The 17,500-nt window shown below is 46.4% G+C and overlaps 1 protein-coding gene across 5 annotated transcripts in view; it reads left to right on the forward strand.

The window, feature by feature from the left end:
* The first annotated feature begins 4,793 nt into the window (after positions 1-4,793).
* The window catches only part of LOC147621677 (uncharacterized), a 127,522-nt gene continuing 114,815 nt past the window's right edge, over positions 4,794-17,500 (forward strand). For 3 of the 5 annotated variants that reach the window (XR_015269871.1, XR_015269872.1, XM_086824428.1), the window contains exons 1-3: positions 4,794-4,967; positions 5,098-5,461; positions 5,549-5,783. Coding sequence is in view for 3 of the 5 variants with exons in the window: in XM_086824428.1 (XP_086680554.1) it covers positions 4,809-4,967; positions 5,098-5,461; positions 5,549-5,783 (758 nt within the window). In the remaining 2 variants the exon portion in view is untranslated. The other 2 variants (XM_086824427.1, XM_086824426.1) reach the window with 2 other exon arrangements.

The following is a 17,500-nucleotide window of genomic DNA, read 5'->3' on the forward strand; positions in this document are numbered from 1 at the left end:
TGCACTTCAGAACGCCCGCGCATCATGCACACACTCGGATGGATGTACGCATGAGTGTTTGCCTCAACGACCTCGCCACGCGGTGAACTCAACTGGATGTGGGGAGGCGTATTTGCCCAAGTGTCTGCGTGGGCCGACTTGGAAGGATGGTGCGAGGAGGACTGTTTTCTGCCAAGGGTGTTGTTTGGATGCCCCCCACATTGTGCACTCTCTTGGAAACGCCCCTTCGGAGTCTTGGAAACGTGGAATGTTCCACGATACGGGAAACCTGCTCCTTTCTCTTTCTTGTAGTCTCTTGGATTTGCTACTTTGATGTGGTGCGGTCATACCAGCGCGCTAACTCTGCAGTTAAGCGCGCTTAAGCCAGAACAGTACTGGGATGGGTGACCTCTTGGGAAGTCCTGGTGCTGCACCCTTTTTTGGGCCGGAGCATCACTATGCCCCCCGAAGCCGTGCTGTCACGCCCCCCCGCCCCCCGCGTGCCGTGCCCTTCACGCCCCCCGCCGCCCCCGGAGCCGTGCTCTTCACGGCCCCTGGCCCGTCCCCTCGGAGCCGTGCCCTTCACGCCCCCTCAACCCGCCGCAACATGCCGTGGCATCACGCTCCGCCGGCCCCCCGCGGTGCCGTGCCTGAATAGCCCTCGGCCCGCCCCTCCACAGTGCCGTGCTCGAACACCTCTCGGCTCGCCCCCCGTGTGCCGTGCCCTCACGCGCCCCTCGCCCCCCCAGCCCCCCGCGTGCCGTGCTGTCATGCCCCCCGCCCCCCGGAGCCGTGCCCTTCACGGCCCTCGGCCCGCCCCCGGAGCCGTGCCCTTCACGGCCCTCGGCCCGCCCCCTCGGAGTCGTGCCCTTAACGCCCCCTCGACCTGCCGCCGTGTGCCGTGGCATCACGCTCCGCCGACCCCCTCGCCGTGGCATCACGCTCCGCTGACCCCCTCGACCTGCCGCCGTGTGCCGTGCCCAAACACCTCTCGGTTGGCCCCCCCACATGCCCTACCCTCACGCGCCCCTCGCCCCCCTGCCCCCCTGCCCCCCCGTGTGCCATGCGCTCACCCCAACCGTGCTCTCGCACTGCATTGTGTGCCCTCACGCCCCCCCGCCTGGCCTCCCGGAGCCTTGCCCTCATGCCCCCCTCGGCCTGCATGCCGTGCCCTCATGCCCCCCGCGTGCCGTGCCCTCATGCGTGCTTGGTCCTCGTGGTGCCGTGCCCGAACACCCCCCGCCCGCCCCCGGGACGCCGTGTCCTCACGCCCACCGGCCCCCGCGGTGCATGCCCGAACCCCCCCAGGAGCTGTGCCCCCCTGCCCCCCGTGGTGCTGTGCCCTCATGCTCCCCCCGGCCCTCGCAGTGCCGTGCCCCAACAAAACCCCCCCGCGAGCCGTGCCCTCACACCCCCCGGCCCCCGCGGTGCTGTGCCGCCCGAACACCCCCCGTCCGCCCCCCCTGGAGATGTGCCCTCACGCCCCCTGGCCCCCGCGGTGTACACCCCCCGCCTGCCCCCCGGACCACATGCCCTCATGCCCCCTGGCCCCCACGGTGCAGTGCCCGAAGCCCCCCTCGGAGACGTGCCCTCCCCCCCGGGCCCCCGCGGGGCCGTGGCCTCACACCCCGGTGCCGTTACCCCCCGAGCCGCGGAGCCGTGCCCTCACACCCCGGTGCCGTGCCCCCCCGGGCCCCTGTAGAGCCGTGGCCTCACACCGCGGTGCCGTGCCCCCCCACCGGCCCCCTCGTGGAGCCGTGCCCACCGGCCCCCCGCGGAGCCGTGGCCTTACACCCCTAGCCGTGCCCCCCGGCCCCCGGCCCCCCCGTCACACCCGACCCCCCGCCGTCACAACCCCCGGCCCACCCCCCGGAGCCGTGCCCTCATGCCCCCCGCCCCCTTGCGGAGCCATGCCCGAAACCCCCCCTGCGAAGCCATGCCCGAACCCCCCCCGGTGAGCCGTGTCCTCACGCCACCCGGCCCCCGTGCAGCCACGCCCGAACACCCCTCGGCCCCCGTGGTGCCGTGCCCTCACATCTCGATGCCATGCTCGAACACCTCGGTGCCGCGCCACCTGGCCCCCGTCGAGCCGTGCCCTCACACCCCGGCCCCCATGCTACCACGCCCGAACACCCCCCAGCCCCCGCGGCGGTGCCGTGTCCTCGCACCCGGTGCCGTGCCCGAACACCTCGGTGCCACGCCCCCCGGCCCCCGCGATGCCGTGCCCGAACACCCCCCGACCGGCCCCCCCTGGTGCCGTGCCCGAACACCCCCGGAGCCGCGCCCCCGGCCCCTCGCGGAGCCGTAGGATCTATCTCATCGAACTATACACTTGGTATGGAAGGATCCATCTTAAAAAGATAAGCTGACATGTGGACAAAGGTCTCTTGTATAATCCATCCTTTGGCCATACTTACCTTTGCTTGCATTTGTTGTCAAACAAAGTCTTTGAGAGTCTTCATGAATCTCTTGAGGAAAAACATCCACCGTGTATGTACCACTCCACAAATACCTATCTCCTCCTACAACATAGACAAGGACATGTACTTGATTGACAAGAATGGAGTGTGGAAATGTATCTTCAATGGCACACATGGCTTCCATTGCTAAAGTTTGAGCCGTCGCTATGTCCAACTTGTCAGTCTCTTTAGAGCTAACAAACCTATGCATTGAGTTTACTTGATTGGAGAAAACAGCATATAATCAGTTTAGGGAATAATAGAGAGGAATACCAAAAGATTGTAATGTGTACCTCACTCAAGTAATGGATATCATGATACGTGATATGATATTATTGAGACATTTGAAGAGAGTAAAAGATAGAGAAAGAGACTTACTTGCAGTATCTTATGCAAGTAAGTCTGCCAATCATGAGACTTAAGCCCCAAGAGTTGTGATAATTGTGCACATTTCTTTTGGGCACCTTTCTTTCTCTTCTTGCTATCCTTGACTTGTTTCTTCTTGGTGATCACCTTTTTCTTGATCTTTGCAAAGGCACCTCTTAACAAGTGTATGTAGCCTGTTGGAGTTCCAATGGAAGCAATGATCTTATTGACTGTTTCTTGCTCTTTTGTGGATAAAACCATGGGGCCTTTGGAAGAATCCACTTTTGTGGGACTTAGATAAAATATTGTCGAAGATGGAAGGCGGTTTAAGAGCCTTATCCTCTCTAATACCTATGGAATCATACATATCAATCATGCACTCCCAAAGTTTTGTGCTATATTCTTAAAGATGTGCATTAGATCCAAGACGTGTTGGATCTTCAAATTACACCAAGCGTAAGAATATGGAGTATCTTGACATACCTAAGGGTAGTTTATTGGGGGGTGGAATTCGTGAATAATGCTCTTTCCACTCTTTTGCCCAAGCCATCATATTCCTCTTTAATAGAGTCATACCGAGGGTGGTTTGTATTGTTCATATGTCATATGAAGAATTCCATGCCACCCTCTTGGTTACTACACATGCCATAATCTCTATTGAGAGAGAGTGAGTACTTTACCAAGGAACTTTTAAATCAAATAATCAAGCTAGGTATCCTTACAAGGATAACCACATCCAAGTCATGGAGCTAACATCTATATTGATATCAAATGAATATACTTAACCAAAACACAACATTTACTTAAAGACCATCCAACAATTAAAGTTTTAATCACTATATAGAGAAAACTCTCTTTTAATCTAAAAAATATCTATACCATTGGAAATCTTCATATGAGAACAAAACTAGCATCTCAAGGGTATTGAGCACTAAGCTAGTGGAAAGTTAAAAAATAAATAAAGAAAAAATGCCTTTCATTGAAGGACGCCAAGTAGATATGAGACCTGGGAAAAAGCAAGCACCAAAAAGCATCCCAAGGACGGAGAGCTCGGTAAGCATAAGGGTCGAAGCCCCCTTAAAATAAATAAATAAATAAATATATATATATATATGATATATAATATATATATATAATGGCTACTCTTTGAAAAATCCTATTTTGAGGGCTACTCTTTTGAAAACACAGAGCAGTCTGGAGAGTTGACAGAGCGCACAAACAATGTAAGTAGCGAATGATCTCTTTGTTTTTCAATGTCGTTGCGTTTGAGTTTGTCTGCTGGTCCGTTTTTCAGGGATGATTGGGTGCCCGAGGAGCGTCTTATACGCAAGGAAGGCAAATGGACGCATGACATTGAAGATTTCAAGAAAATATGGCCTTTCACGAGTGACAGGAGGATTTCATCTTCATTCGGGTAAGAAATGCCTGTGCCTGAGTGCGTGTATGTATTGTGTGTGTGTGTGTGGAGAGAGAGAGAGAGAGAGAGAGAGAGAGAGAGAGTGCGTGTATGTATTGTGTGTGTGTGTGTGTGAGAGAGAGAGAGAGAGAGAGAGAGAGAGAGGGAGAGGGGGGGGGGGGGGGGCTAGGATCTGGGATCTGGGGGGTTGGGTTACCCCCGTTTCGTTGCATGCAGGCCCCCCCTATCCCTGCTACCCAGGGGTATGGGGGACCTGCGTGATGGGCTATTAGCTCAGCGGTAGAGCGCGCCCTGAGATTTTCAGGTCCCCACCTCTAGCCTCTTTCGTATGGACGGGGGAACTTGGAACATTTGTCTCTTGTAATCTATTGGATGACTACTGAAGTTATAAACTGCACTTTTTTATGTGATGAGTTTGTGCATTTCATCTAGGTCTAGTTTGTGCATGCCTGACTGCTATGAAGAGAGTACACTTTTCAAAATCAGCAGAGGTTTCATGGAACAAAGATTATGGCATTGAGCTCTAGCAGTGGCCGTGCTTCTGCATTTGCATTGAGCTCTAGCAGTGGCCGTGCTTCTGCATTTGCATGAGCCCTCCTGTGAAACGATCCGATCTGGGGGATTTCAATGACATTCTACTGGAGCTTGTCGGCCAAGTGGGAGAGTTGGTGGACCAGCCATGGGACGGATCTCACATTGTTGCATTTGCATCCTCAGGACATGCCCTGGGTGCACTTGATGTGAATGTATGTTACCCCCCCCCCCCCCCCCCCCCACTACCACAGCCACCGCCACACACACACACTCACTCTTCAAATTTCCAGATTGTAAACAAAAGGAAGTTCTTTGCTGTTCTGATGGTATTTCTTGTGGTAGGCACGGATATGTGCAGAAGTTGAGGCAGGCCAGTACCAGTCTGCATGGAAGAGGGGAATCCATATCCTTGCACGGAATAAGGAGCCGGTTTGGCCGGGCATCTCTTTGGAGAACCAACACTCTCCACCAGTGAAGGCAAAAAGGGATGGCTCCAAGCTCTTTCCAGTCAAACCAACTCCACCATCAATGAAGTTTCATGAACCGGATCTTCTCTTTGGAGCAGTTACAGTAGGTGCAGATTGCTATGGTGATGTTTGGCCTGAGCGTCGCATTGAACATCCAAATAAGCAATGGTGGTATGTGCCCACATGTGAGGTGCCAGACGTAGAGTCTGACAAGCTAATCTATTGCCTCCAGTACCCAGGTAAACCATGCCCTTGTTTGTGCGTAAAACTATCATTTCAGTGTTTAACCCTCTTTTCTAAGCATTTTTCCTAGATCCTAAATGTAGGTGCTGTTCGTGAAGTTGAGTTGCTTGCAAAATATGGAGTAGTACAGAGCACGAAGGCAACACTTATGACAGTGCTGATGAATCAACAGTGCTTGGTTCCTGGTCGAATGTCAATCAGTGTGGGGGATGTGATTGGAGCCAACGAATATCTCCTGAAATTTAGAGCTAGTACCACCTGTGGCAGCTCAGGTGGACCAGTTGCATCATTTGATGAGCCTCTGAAGTTGTATGGTGTTCATATCCGTGGGAACTTTGATGATCGTTTGACTTCAAGCGCTGAATCCAATTTTAACATAGCTACTAGTGTCAATCATCCCCTGTGGGTATTGAATTATGTCAAGGATGTGTTACCCATTCTCTCGCACGTAAGAAGCTGGCCATCTGACTACATGCTGGGGGCTCTCATGGAATATTTGAATCATCATGAGAAGTTGATTCGAGACCACCACTTATGGCACATTGTGGAGAAGTTTCATAGCTGCCAGAATGGATGACATATAGGCTCCAGGGTGGGTATTACTTTTTGCTTACAGACCAGGGTTCTTCGATTTATATGCAGATCTTTTATATTGTCTTGCTTTTAAATTCTCCTTACATAGGAAGGAATGTGAACACAGAGTTAATGAGTTTAAGCTCTGCTTCAATGCCACCACCAGGACAATGGTCACATTTGCTTTTATCATCTTGTTTTGCAGGCCTTTACTAGAAAGATTTAATGTTCACAGACACTGCTGAACAGAGTTAATGAGTTTAAGCTCTGCTTCAATGCCACCACACCACCAGGACAATGGTCACATTTGCTTTTATCATCTTGTTTTGCAGGCCTTTACTAGAAAGATTTAATGTTCACTAGAAAGATTTAATGTTCACAGACACTGCTGAACAGTACGTCCATTGGACAGTTAGGATGCACACCAGTACCCCAGCAAAAAAAAAAAAAAAATGGGCCCAGAAAAAGAACTCATGGGCACTATTTTTGATGCACTTAAGTCTTTTACGTTGTATTTATGAATCAATGTCACATGCTACTTATCACTATAGTTTTATAGTTCATTAACATCGCACAACAAACATGTGTCCTATCATCGAATATTTTTCCTGTATTGATGTGACAATGAGATGTCTTTTTTGTATCGAGCATTGTATGTAGCATGCAATCTTGATTGTTGCCTTTGGCTCTCTATGTGCATAGATTGTTACATTTGATTGGTTTTTGATGACTTATGTGTTTTCACTACCGAAAAATGTGTGTGTGTGAGATAAACATATACATATACATGCATACATATGTTCGTTTCCGTTTTCCATTTGTCTCAGCTGCTCACACGAGCAAGTTGTCCAAATGAAGCATTTCATGAGAACTGTAGGAATTTCGTGGAAGCTGAAGATGCATTTGAAGTATGTTTCCATTCCACGATAATGACTTGCATTTGCCCAGAAGGTCCAGAATCCAGACATGGTTGGATTGTGAGCACCAAATCTGCCATAGAGCACCTCATTCCCCTGGGCTCTTTGTCTGCATCATTCTGTTGATCCCTCTGATGGCCTTTGGTGTCTTCTTTGATCACCTTGATTTGGTTTGTTGGAAACCTGTGCACCTGTGCACCTCCTGTATGTACCATTGGGTGAGAGAGGGCCAGTGTTGTGGGTGTGCCCGCCCATTGTGAGGTTTACTGCCAGGTTGGGCTACCAGCTCCTGGCTGTGGCCGACCAGGCCAGATTTGGTCGCCCCCCCCTACCTGGGGGCTCTGGCTGCCTATATAAGGGGTCCCCCTCCCCCATTTTCTGTACACTTCAGAGCAGCAGTTCTCCTCCTCCAGCTTGAGGTGCCCCCCTCTGCGGCAGTTGTGGTGCAGTCTTCTCGCCTCTGATTGGAGCTGCCCTCCACTTGTGATTGGAGCTGTGCAGTTCAGCAGTTGTTTTCAGGCAGATCTTGTCTTTGTTGTTCATCTTCTCCTCTCTCTTGGCTATTTCAGTTTTCTGTTATTTTCCGCTGCACATCTTGACATGGTATCAGAGCTCGAGTGTGATACCTTTGAGATAGAGAGAGAGATCTTGGTGGACAGATTTTCACGGTGCTGATTGGAGGAAGTTTCGGATGTTCGGGACTTGGAGGAGCAGGTAGAAGGTGGCTGTCATTGCTGGAAGCAACCTTGCAGTTGGTTGCAGCCTTTTCTTCATCTTTTTCCCACCGTCCCCTTCACACTACGTGACTTCTTGACATGGTAGAAGGGAAGGGTCATCTTCAGGAGCTACCCAGAAGTTCGACGTTCCCCATCGATTGCCAAGTCGATGGGAACAACTATGGCATCTAGAAGGTGATGATGGAGTTAGTCTTGGAGTCTTATGACTTGTGACTTCATCACGATTGGTGTTCCACGGCCAGATATGGACTAGGAGGGGATTTCACTGCTTGTACAACAAGAACGAGAAGCAAAAGCAATTGTGGGATCGTGTTAATGCCCGTGTTCGTTCCTTTATCTTCCTCAATTGCACCCAAGTAATCTACCACATCAAGCATAGTGCGAGTGATATGCGAGCATCTGCCCTCACTGTACAATCGAGTCTCTCTGATGAAGCGGTTTCCTTGGAAGCCATGATGGGGTTGTTGACGATGCATGAACACATCAACAAGCTACAGGCACTTCAGCAGGAGGGCCTTCAGGTGGGAAAGGAGGTCTCTCTTTGGAGGACATGGCCATCACACTGCTCTCTCATTTGTCTTCCAAGTATTCAGCCTTTGATTCTTTGTTGATTAGAGGCGGTGAAGGCCAAGAGGCAGGTCCATTGTGGCAGGAAAGGTCACTATTCGCGAAAACGACCTCAGCAGAGTGCCACTTCCTTAGCAACAGCTGTCAAAACCGCAGCATTTGTGCAGTTGGGAGATGCTTGACATTGGTGCTTCTTCATCTTTGAGCAAGGAGGTCATCATGAACGATACTCGAGAATGGATTCTCGACAGTTGTACTTCCCGCCACATAACCCCTTCCTAAGATTTGCTATAGGATCTCACAAGACATCCAAGTGATATCTTTATCGGTAATAAATCCACCATACCGATCCATAGTGAGGGTAGGATGGAGATAGTTCTTGATGGGCAAAGGGGGGAAACATTCCTCTCGAGTTCTGTATATTTCATCTCTTGTCAGTGCATGAGGTGCGCAAGACTGGCAAGCGAGTTGAGTTCGATGATCATTCTGTTGCTATCAGGGACATCACCATAAGTCAAGTCGTATGGAGTGGTAGAGTGCACCATGGTATCTACAAACTCTCTGATGTATCTTCCCTTACAGGTATTTCTATCAGTGATTTGTGACACTATTGATATGGTCACTTGAATGTGAATGCATTGCTTCGAGCTTTTTAAGACTGAATGGTGATTGGCTTGCCCAATGTCGACAGCAAGCACGGTCAATGTAGTTCGTGTATCTGTGGTGGCAAGCAACATCAAGAGCCTTGGGCTACCAGGTGGGCTTTGGCACCTCTCGAGGTGCTTCACACTGATTTGTGTAGATGACTACGGCAGGTTTACTTGGGTGTATTTCTAATTTTCTTATCGCAGAAGACCATTTTCTTTCATTTCAAAGAATGGCATGCCATGGTAAAAAAGGATTTAGATAAACCAGTGAAGATTTGGGCTGATAAAGGTGGCAAGTTCATTTCCAATGCTTTTACACGATTTTGTGCAGCAAGAGGAAACTGGCTAACACTGGCACACCTTCAAAGAATGGGTAGTTGAGTGTGCACGTGCACGCACACATAAATATTAAAGAGGCTATTGTGGTCAGTTACACTCAATAAGTTGTAGGTTGGTTAAACTCATGAAGCCCTTAGTCTTGACAGTTTACATAATTCACTTAAAGTTTTAACTATATGTCATTACTTTTGAGAGTTAAGAATTCATTTTGTCATAAACCTGTATGGTACATCTTATTTTATCCCCTTAAAGGGGAGGCCCATTAAGTAGCAGTATGTAATGGTTACTACGAAGTAATATAATTGCTAGTTTAAGAGGTAGGTAAAAGCTGAAGTCTCTAGCTATGTGGAAAGAAAAGGATTTGGCTTATGTCTTAGTGTTCCTAAATCTTAGTAAAGTGTAATCCTTATTAGAGGAACCTTATCCGTTTTGTCTCTCTTTACAATAATGTGATTGTCTTTCTTTGCAAGAAAGAAAAGTAGAGTTGACATGCTTTTTTGCATTACATTTTCATCCCTACTTGATACCAAAATTGCTACAATAAGTAGAAGTATGTATGTATGTACACACACACACACACACACACACACACACACACACACACACACACACACACACACACACCTTTTATTTATATTTATATGCACTCAAACTGCACTCACGTACATATATGCACTCACACTGTACTCACCTACATATATGCACCTGTGTGTGTATACATACATACATACATACATGCATGCATACATACATGCAGCTATATATGTGTGTGTGTGCGCGTGCGCGTGTGCTTTTTTTATTTTTTATTTTTGGAAAAATATCTCTTATATTCCTTCCAAAATCCGAGCTACAAAATCCAGAGTAATACCTATGAGGGTATTACTCTCAACACTTTCCTCTGCCATTTGTTATCAGAAATAATATATGCATCCTCAAGAAGCTTCATTCGAGCAATATCCCAGGGAACATCGGCCGTAAACAAGAGTTGTCCATGAAATACACCTTGATATCTAGTCCTCCAGCAAGACCAAGTGTCTTTTCATTCCGTGATGTAGATAGAGCATAATGCAAATCTCCACAAGAGAAGGGATTTTCAAGTCTGTTAGCAGTGGAGGACTCAATGCAAGGAAGCAAAGTATGAACAACATTAGATTGTGTTGTTGACATAAGAGGTTTATCATCCAAAATATTACTAAAGTAGTCCACTAGAACCCTTGCCATTTGATTTCCTGACGCAATAAAATCTCCATTTTCAAGAACAAGCTTTGTCATGAAAGATAAGTTTCTCTTTGTACCTTTAAATCTTGCAAAGAATTCCCTTGAAATACAATGAGCATCAAAGAAAGCAAGCTTTCTAGACAAGAAACAAGCTTTACATGCTGCTTCTTTATCCGCATCTTGTAAAACTTGAACACTTTGTTTAATCTGTTCTTCATCTTTCGGTGAGAGAGACCCATTATTGCCTTGAAGTCTTAACCTATCCAATTAAGATTGTGCCAACAAATTATGCTGGCTGTTATGAGTTGTTATAGCTTTACCACAAGACCAAATACTTTGTTGAAAACCATGCATAAGAGATTCCCATTTATATAACAAGGATGCATCAGTGGTAACCAAATTTGCAATACATGAGAAAATAGCCGATTTAAACAAAGGGTTCCCCAAATTCCTATTATTGATCATGAATGGCCTTTTCACACAAAGCCCATGCATACATACTTGTCAATGAAAGCAAGACAAAGTAGGAATGATAGGAAAGTGATCCAACTGATGAGCTGCATACTAGACTGAAATAACACATGAAGGAGGTAGCCAACAATCCACATTTGCAGCATACATTCTATCCAATCTTGCCTTGCATTGTAAGAGACTATTTTCATGATAACTGTGGAGTGGGTGTTGAAACAACTACCTCCTTAAAATCATTCATAACAATCTCAATATCCACATTACCTAACAAAGAGTCCCTAGTGTGATTGCCTAATGATCTATTTTTGGGAAGACTTCAAAATTATGGTAATAGCACTCATCAACAAAATCTAGCAAGAGCAATACATGGAGCCAATCTTGAAGAATGGTATCATTAAGATTTGCCCTATTTTTTTTAATAATACTCTCTCTTTAGAGGCCTACCATCACTATATATATATATATAGGTAAGTTGATTCGGTTGTGTGACATTTAAGTTTCATTTTGTCTCTGTTATATTATTTTTAAATTTATTGTTTTTGTATTACATGCTTGGCAGCTTTCTAGTTATAAGTTGGCTGAGTATATGTATTATAACTTAAAAATTTATAAAAGATATATGTAATAAGAATTATTATAACTACTAGCTTTAATGAATTATTTAAAAAAAAACCTTTACTCGGTTATGACTTATGCATGTAAATTTAATAATTAATTATTAAATTTGGTAATGTAATATTAGTCAATTTATTATATGCACAATTTAACTATATATAATATATATGTTAAGGTATTTATAAAATTTGTGCTATATATATATTAGTGAGTGAAATCTTGTATAAATTATATTACATTATTAGTGAGAGAAATTCTGTGTATATTTGTTAACCTATGTGACGGACATTGAGACGTATTATGTTTTATGTCATGTAATTAATTTAAGTATTCTGAGTCATGGGTCGGGCTTGTCGGCACCATATGTAAAGGATAAAGGGATTGGGTGAACGCCGATGAGAGGCGCACCTTGAATATCAGTAGGATAAGGGTTAGGATCGGCCGGCCATGTATGGGCGTCCATGTGTGAACAGCTAAGTCACCTATAAGAGTCAAATGTAACCCTAAAACTCTCATTCTCAATGTGTTGAATACAAAGTGTGCTCTTGCCTTATCTTCTCGGTCCCCTTCTCCTGTGTATGTGTGTGTGTGTGTGTGTGTGTGTGAGAGAGAGAGAGAGAGAGAGAGAGAGATCGAGCACTGTGTGGCGGCATGGCGGTGGCGAGGTGGTAGAGCGGCGACGGCGGCTCCTTCTTCACTGCGACGCGAGAATCCTTCACGCGACGGCGGTTTGAGCGGTGAGTGATAGAAGCATAACATTGAAGTTTTTGAACATGTGTGTGATTCCTTGGAAGAGCACAATGAGCTACATAAATGTAAAGCCTTAGGCTTAACCTTGAGTGGAAAAGCTGAAGATTGGTATCGAACTTTAAGGGTTGAAGAGCGTACTCACTATCCCACTCTCAAGAGATTGTTCTTGAAAGAATACATACGGGAGGGTGTGCTTTGGGGGGTAGCATCTCAACTCCAAAAAGCTGAACGCGAGGAAGGGGAGTCAGTTAGAGACTTTATTAGTCGATTAAAGCATCTAAATTCTCGCTGCACTCCCGACGATGAGCGCTTCAATAACAACCAACTGCTCGATAGATTCATCCGAGGATTGCACCACGAGGACATATACAATGGCTTAGTCATTAGAGGTCTTACGACGTGGGAAGCAGTCACACTGCCAATGCAATCCAGTTAGAAGATAACTTGATGATTGCAGGTAAAAAGGTGTCTTCGGAGACAAAATCCGTTAGTTTGCAAGTATCTGGGCACGAGCCAATGACGGTAAAACCTATTGCCAAGGAGCCCAAAATATTCGAAATGTCTGTGACTAACCTTACTAAGGCTCTCCAAGAATACTTTAGGGGCTCAAAATAGCCATATGTACCCAAGAAGGGAGCAACAATAGTGTTCGGTTTGCTTAGGACCACATGGTACGAGTGAATGTCCCACATTCAGAGTTAAATTCAATGGGAATTGCAATGCATGTAGTAAGTATGGCCATCAATCTAAGGATTGCCTAGTACTTAAGTGTATGTTGGCAAATCAAGCACCACTAGCCTGGTTAAACACACCTCAAGTACCCGCGCTGATGCCTGCACCACCTGTCGAGCAACCGTCATAGCACATAGTTCCAAGGAACTCGAATGTAGTCCAGGTCTGTGCCGTTACCACCGCCAGGACCACCCTCCACATCCAAGGGTTACCCCTATAAACCAGGTGGGTTGTGAGTCACATAGTGCGTGTGGAGATTATGAAGAGGAGATAGACCCCACTTTTCAATATGGGATTGATACGTTTGAAATGACTCCCCAGTACTACATGGAGGATCATTTCGGGCAAGTCAAGCCTGTATATCAAGCACTGCTCTTGCCACAAGAGGGAAAAACCTTAATACCTTGGCGAGGAGACCACCTCTTCAATGCTACGATTGTGGTGGACCGCATCACGTAGCGGAGTGCCCTAATAGGCTACAGAAGATCGCTACTCAAATGCAACCAAATCAAGGGAGCACATCGGGAATGCCGGTACTTACATGTAATCGTTGTGGCATAGATCATTTGATTGCTCAATGTCCACATAATCCTAGTGCACCCAAGATTACGCCATTGAATTTGGTTGAGGTCAGTACCGAGGCACGAGGAACCACACCTGTTGTACCCGCGAATGTAGTTACACGGTCAATGCTTCAAAATCAAAACTACATTCTCGAAGAGAGAGATACTGCATCAATTGCTCGAGCAAAGAAAAATAAAACGCGGCGGAAGAGATTGCTTAATACCACGAGCTCCAAGCCTAGTTCAAAGACTAACATAGGAACAGGAGACGACCCCGTGTATATGAATGATCCTGAAGATGATTCTGATTCAATAGAAACCATGGGGACCAAAGCCACTACCTTAAGGGAGGATCCCACTCGGGAGCTCAACGAAGGAGAATCAAGCGAATACATAAATCAGGGGAAACAAAAGGAAACTCCCCCGGCCCCACAACCAAGTCAGCTAATGCCCTCTCGGCCACCCAAACTGACTGAGACTCCCCAAGACAAGCCACGTGGGCCAAAAACCCTCAAGAAAAAGATTGGAACTTACCCAAACCCAGTTGAGGAGATTGAACAAGTGCAACACTTAAGGGGTTTGGTGGAAGAAACACAAAGAGAACTGGAGCCAAACCCTAGAAAAATCCAAATTCCAGACAGAGTGTTTCCTACGCAAGTTCAGCCTCACAGGAACCATAAACCGTTAGCTATACCTAGTATCATTCGGGAAGAAAGTGAGGATAGGACATCAGGAAGTGGGCAACCACCCTTCTTGCTTGAAAGAATGTTTAGTGAGGGAATGCCTGACCCCATCGAAGAGGAAGTGATTCCATCTTCACCAGTCCCTAGTCAAGGGGCGATATCTCGAAAAGTACCGTTGAATGTGTCCAAGCTAATGGATTTCATGTCCTCTGAAATCAAAACCACGATCATATCCAAGTTATACGGAGATCCTGAGCTATTCTTAGCTCTTCGGGCATTTCTCAATGGACAACTGAAGGCGGGGTTACCGCAATTTACAAATATGGATAGACCCGACACGCTTCAAGATGAAGGGGAACATTAGGATCTACAACCCAACCTAGATGAAGACTCGGTCGTTGAAATACCTGTTAACAAGTTGGGACAGTACTTTGAAGGTGACGAATCTAATGCAACCCTCCCCATTACTACCAAGGGATTAACTCTAAAGGGAATCCTTGATGGTGGTGCTGGAGTGAGCATTGTGACTAAAAACTGTTGGGAATCTATGGGAAGACCTCACCTTGAAGTCACAAACATAGTGGTTAAGATGGCAAACGGAACTATTGCTAAACCTATTGGGATGTTAAGGGACCTTAAGATCAAGGTTCTGGGATACAAGGTAAGATACACCTTCATTGTAATGGATTTCTCTAAGCATCCTATGTCATATCAAATGATCTTAGGGCGTCCTTTCATGAGGGAAGCACAAATGGTGCATGACTGGTCGAAAAACCATGTCTACCTACAATTCCAGGACTCTGTCATTCGAGTTGATCTTGAGAATGGTTGCGCGCATCCTTTAGGAAGCAAGGTTATCATCGATAATCGATCAGATACCACTATTCACTCCGTCCCATTAAGGTATTGCTATACATGCAAAAAAGAGACTGATGATGGGAAAGATTCTCCTTATATGGATGTCCTACCGGGTATGACTGAGTCGGATAATGTGGATTGGGTACACCTAGCGGCAACCATAGACACATGGGGAAATAGAGGCACAAGTTGGGTAACACCTGAGGGACAAGATATGGCACCGTTAGTGCCAGTAAACATGATAGGTGTTATGCACTTGACTCTTGATGGCGAGAAAGTGGCAAACTCCCTTGACACTGACAGTAGCGAAGACTCTGACCAATGCAACTCTGAGTCGTCTGAATCTCAAGAAGAAACTGACTGTGAGCCTAATGGGGGGGATGAATCAAATATTCACCCAAGTGTGGAAGCAAGGCGCTCAAGGCCTAGGATGGTGACCTCCTGCAGTTCATCCGAGAGTGAGGGGGACACAAATGAAGATCAACCAAGTGAGTCCGAATCTGATAGAAACAAAAATAAAAAACTTGGCAAGAAGAAAACAAGACATAAGCGACAACGTTATCGAGCTAATGTATGAACTACAATAAACAAAGAGAGATCCACTGCAGAATGGCTTAGTTATGTAGGAGCTATTGACGCTCATCTCGGAAGTTAGCGGATAATTGGGGACAATACCTCCAAAGTGTCATGTGGTGTATTCCGCAACCTCATGACGTCGCCCAATTAGAAATCGAAGAGAAGCCAAAACTAAGTCGTACTGTGAGAAGGCGGCAAAACCAAGAGTTAGCTCATCAGCAACAAAAGGATGCGGAATTAAAAGAAAAAAACTTGGCACAACAAGAACAAGAAGCTTCTTAAGGAATTCAAAGACATATTTGCTTGGACATATCATGATAGGAAGGGTGTTCCCACGCTCGGTTGTACAACACACAATTCCAATGATTAGCACTGCTAAACCAGTCCAGCAACGTCCCTACCCAATGAATCCTACGTACGCAAAGATTGTACAGGAGGAAATTGAAAAGCTTGTAAAATGTGGATTCATATACCCTATTGAGCACTCAGAATGGGTTTCTCTGATAGTCATCGTACCAAAGAAGAATGGAAAACTCAGTGTGCGTTGACCTCAAAAAGGTTAATGCAGCCACCAGAAGGGATCATTACCCCTTGCCGTATGAAGATACAGGCAAGAATTGAAGCCAAAGAACGTCAACAGCGTGCTAGGCGCCAACGAGAAGCCAACTTGGGGATTACACAAGCATTTTTTGAGGAGGCAGAGGACTGGAATTTGATCCGCCTTTAAGATACCCAATTGAGTTACAGAGTCCTTATGGGGAGGTGCTGTATAATGCATTATTGGATACAGGAGCTCAACATAATTTGTTATCATATGGCGTGTGGTGTCAACTTGGAAAACCACCTTTATCTAAGAGTGCTATCCAAGTTAAAGGTATCAACAAGAAGAAAACCCCTGTCTCAGGAATTCTGCACACTTTGGTTGCCTATGATAAGGGGACTGTAATTCAAAGCTTTTTGGTTATGCCTGTTGGTACCATGGAGGGGACTGTAAACTTAGGGCGCAAATGGATGTCAACCACCAAGTGTAATATTGATTGGGCAACCAGGCGAGTTACAACGCAAGAACCCGCTCTCGATCTGCTGACCGCTCAAAATCGCGCACCTAAGTCATCAACTCTAGACAAAATGCTAGATAACAAAAAATCACAAAGTCCAGTGGCAAAACCATCTTTGATTGTTTGCCACCCCTCTAACGCTTCAACGCCAAGAGTGGAAACAGGCAGTGTAGTCTCTAAGGCTTCGCTTACTATGCCAAAGAGTACATACAAATGGGTCCCAAAAGCTTCGTTAACAGCTACCCCCTACTCAATCTCGTTCAGACAAGAAGCCTCGTAGAAGGAAAGCAGCTACCCGCCCGAGAAAGGGCAATGTAACATCACGATGGATTCCTAAAAATTATTAGTAGTCCAAGGGTACTACGAAGGGAATGACCAGATTTGGGTCCCTAAGCATAAGCTGAATTCCTCTACATCACCTGTAAAACCTTGCAAACCAAATGTTGCCACCCCAATGACAATTCAAGACTGTGGTAAGGGAAAGGTAACAGAGTGCTCTGCACCACTTCTTCAAGAGCTAGTTTGGATTCCCAAACGATATCGATCAATACCACCTAGCTCAGGAAGGGGGGAGCCACATGAAGCTTCTAGCTCCTCATGCCAGGCAAACGTTGATATAGAAGTTTCTTCATGCTCTACACCTACTCTTGTCAACACCCAACAAGAGACCAATGAGTCTATGTCTCCCTTTGTAAAAGTATCGTCGGAAACCATTTCCTCCATTCGTTCAT

The sequence above is a fragment of the Cibotium barometz genome, chromosome 30 (genome assembly GCF_041138505.1).
Source record: "Cibotium barometz isolate CiBa-2024 chromosome 30, ASM4113850v1, whole genome shotgun sequence".
NCBI lineage: Eukaryota > Viridiplantae > Streptophyta > Polypodiopsida > Cyatheales > Cibotiaceae > Cibotium > Cibotium barometz.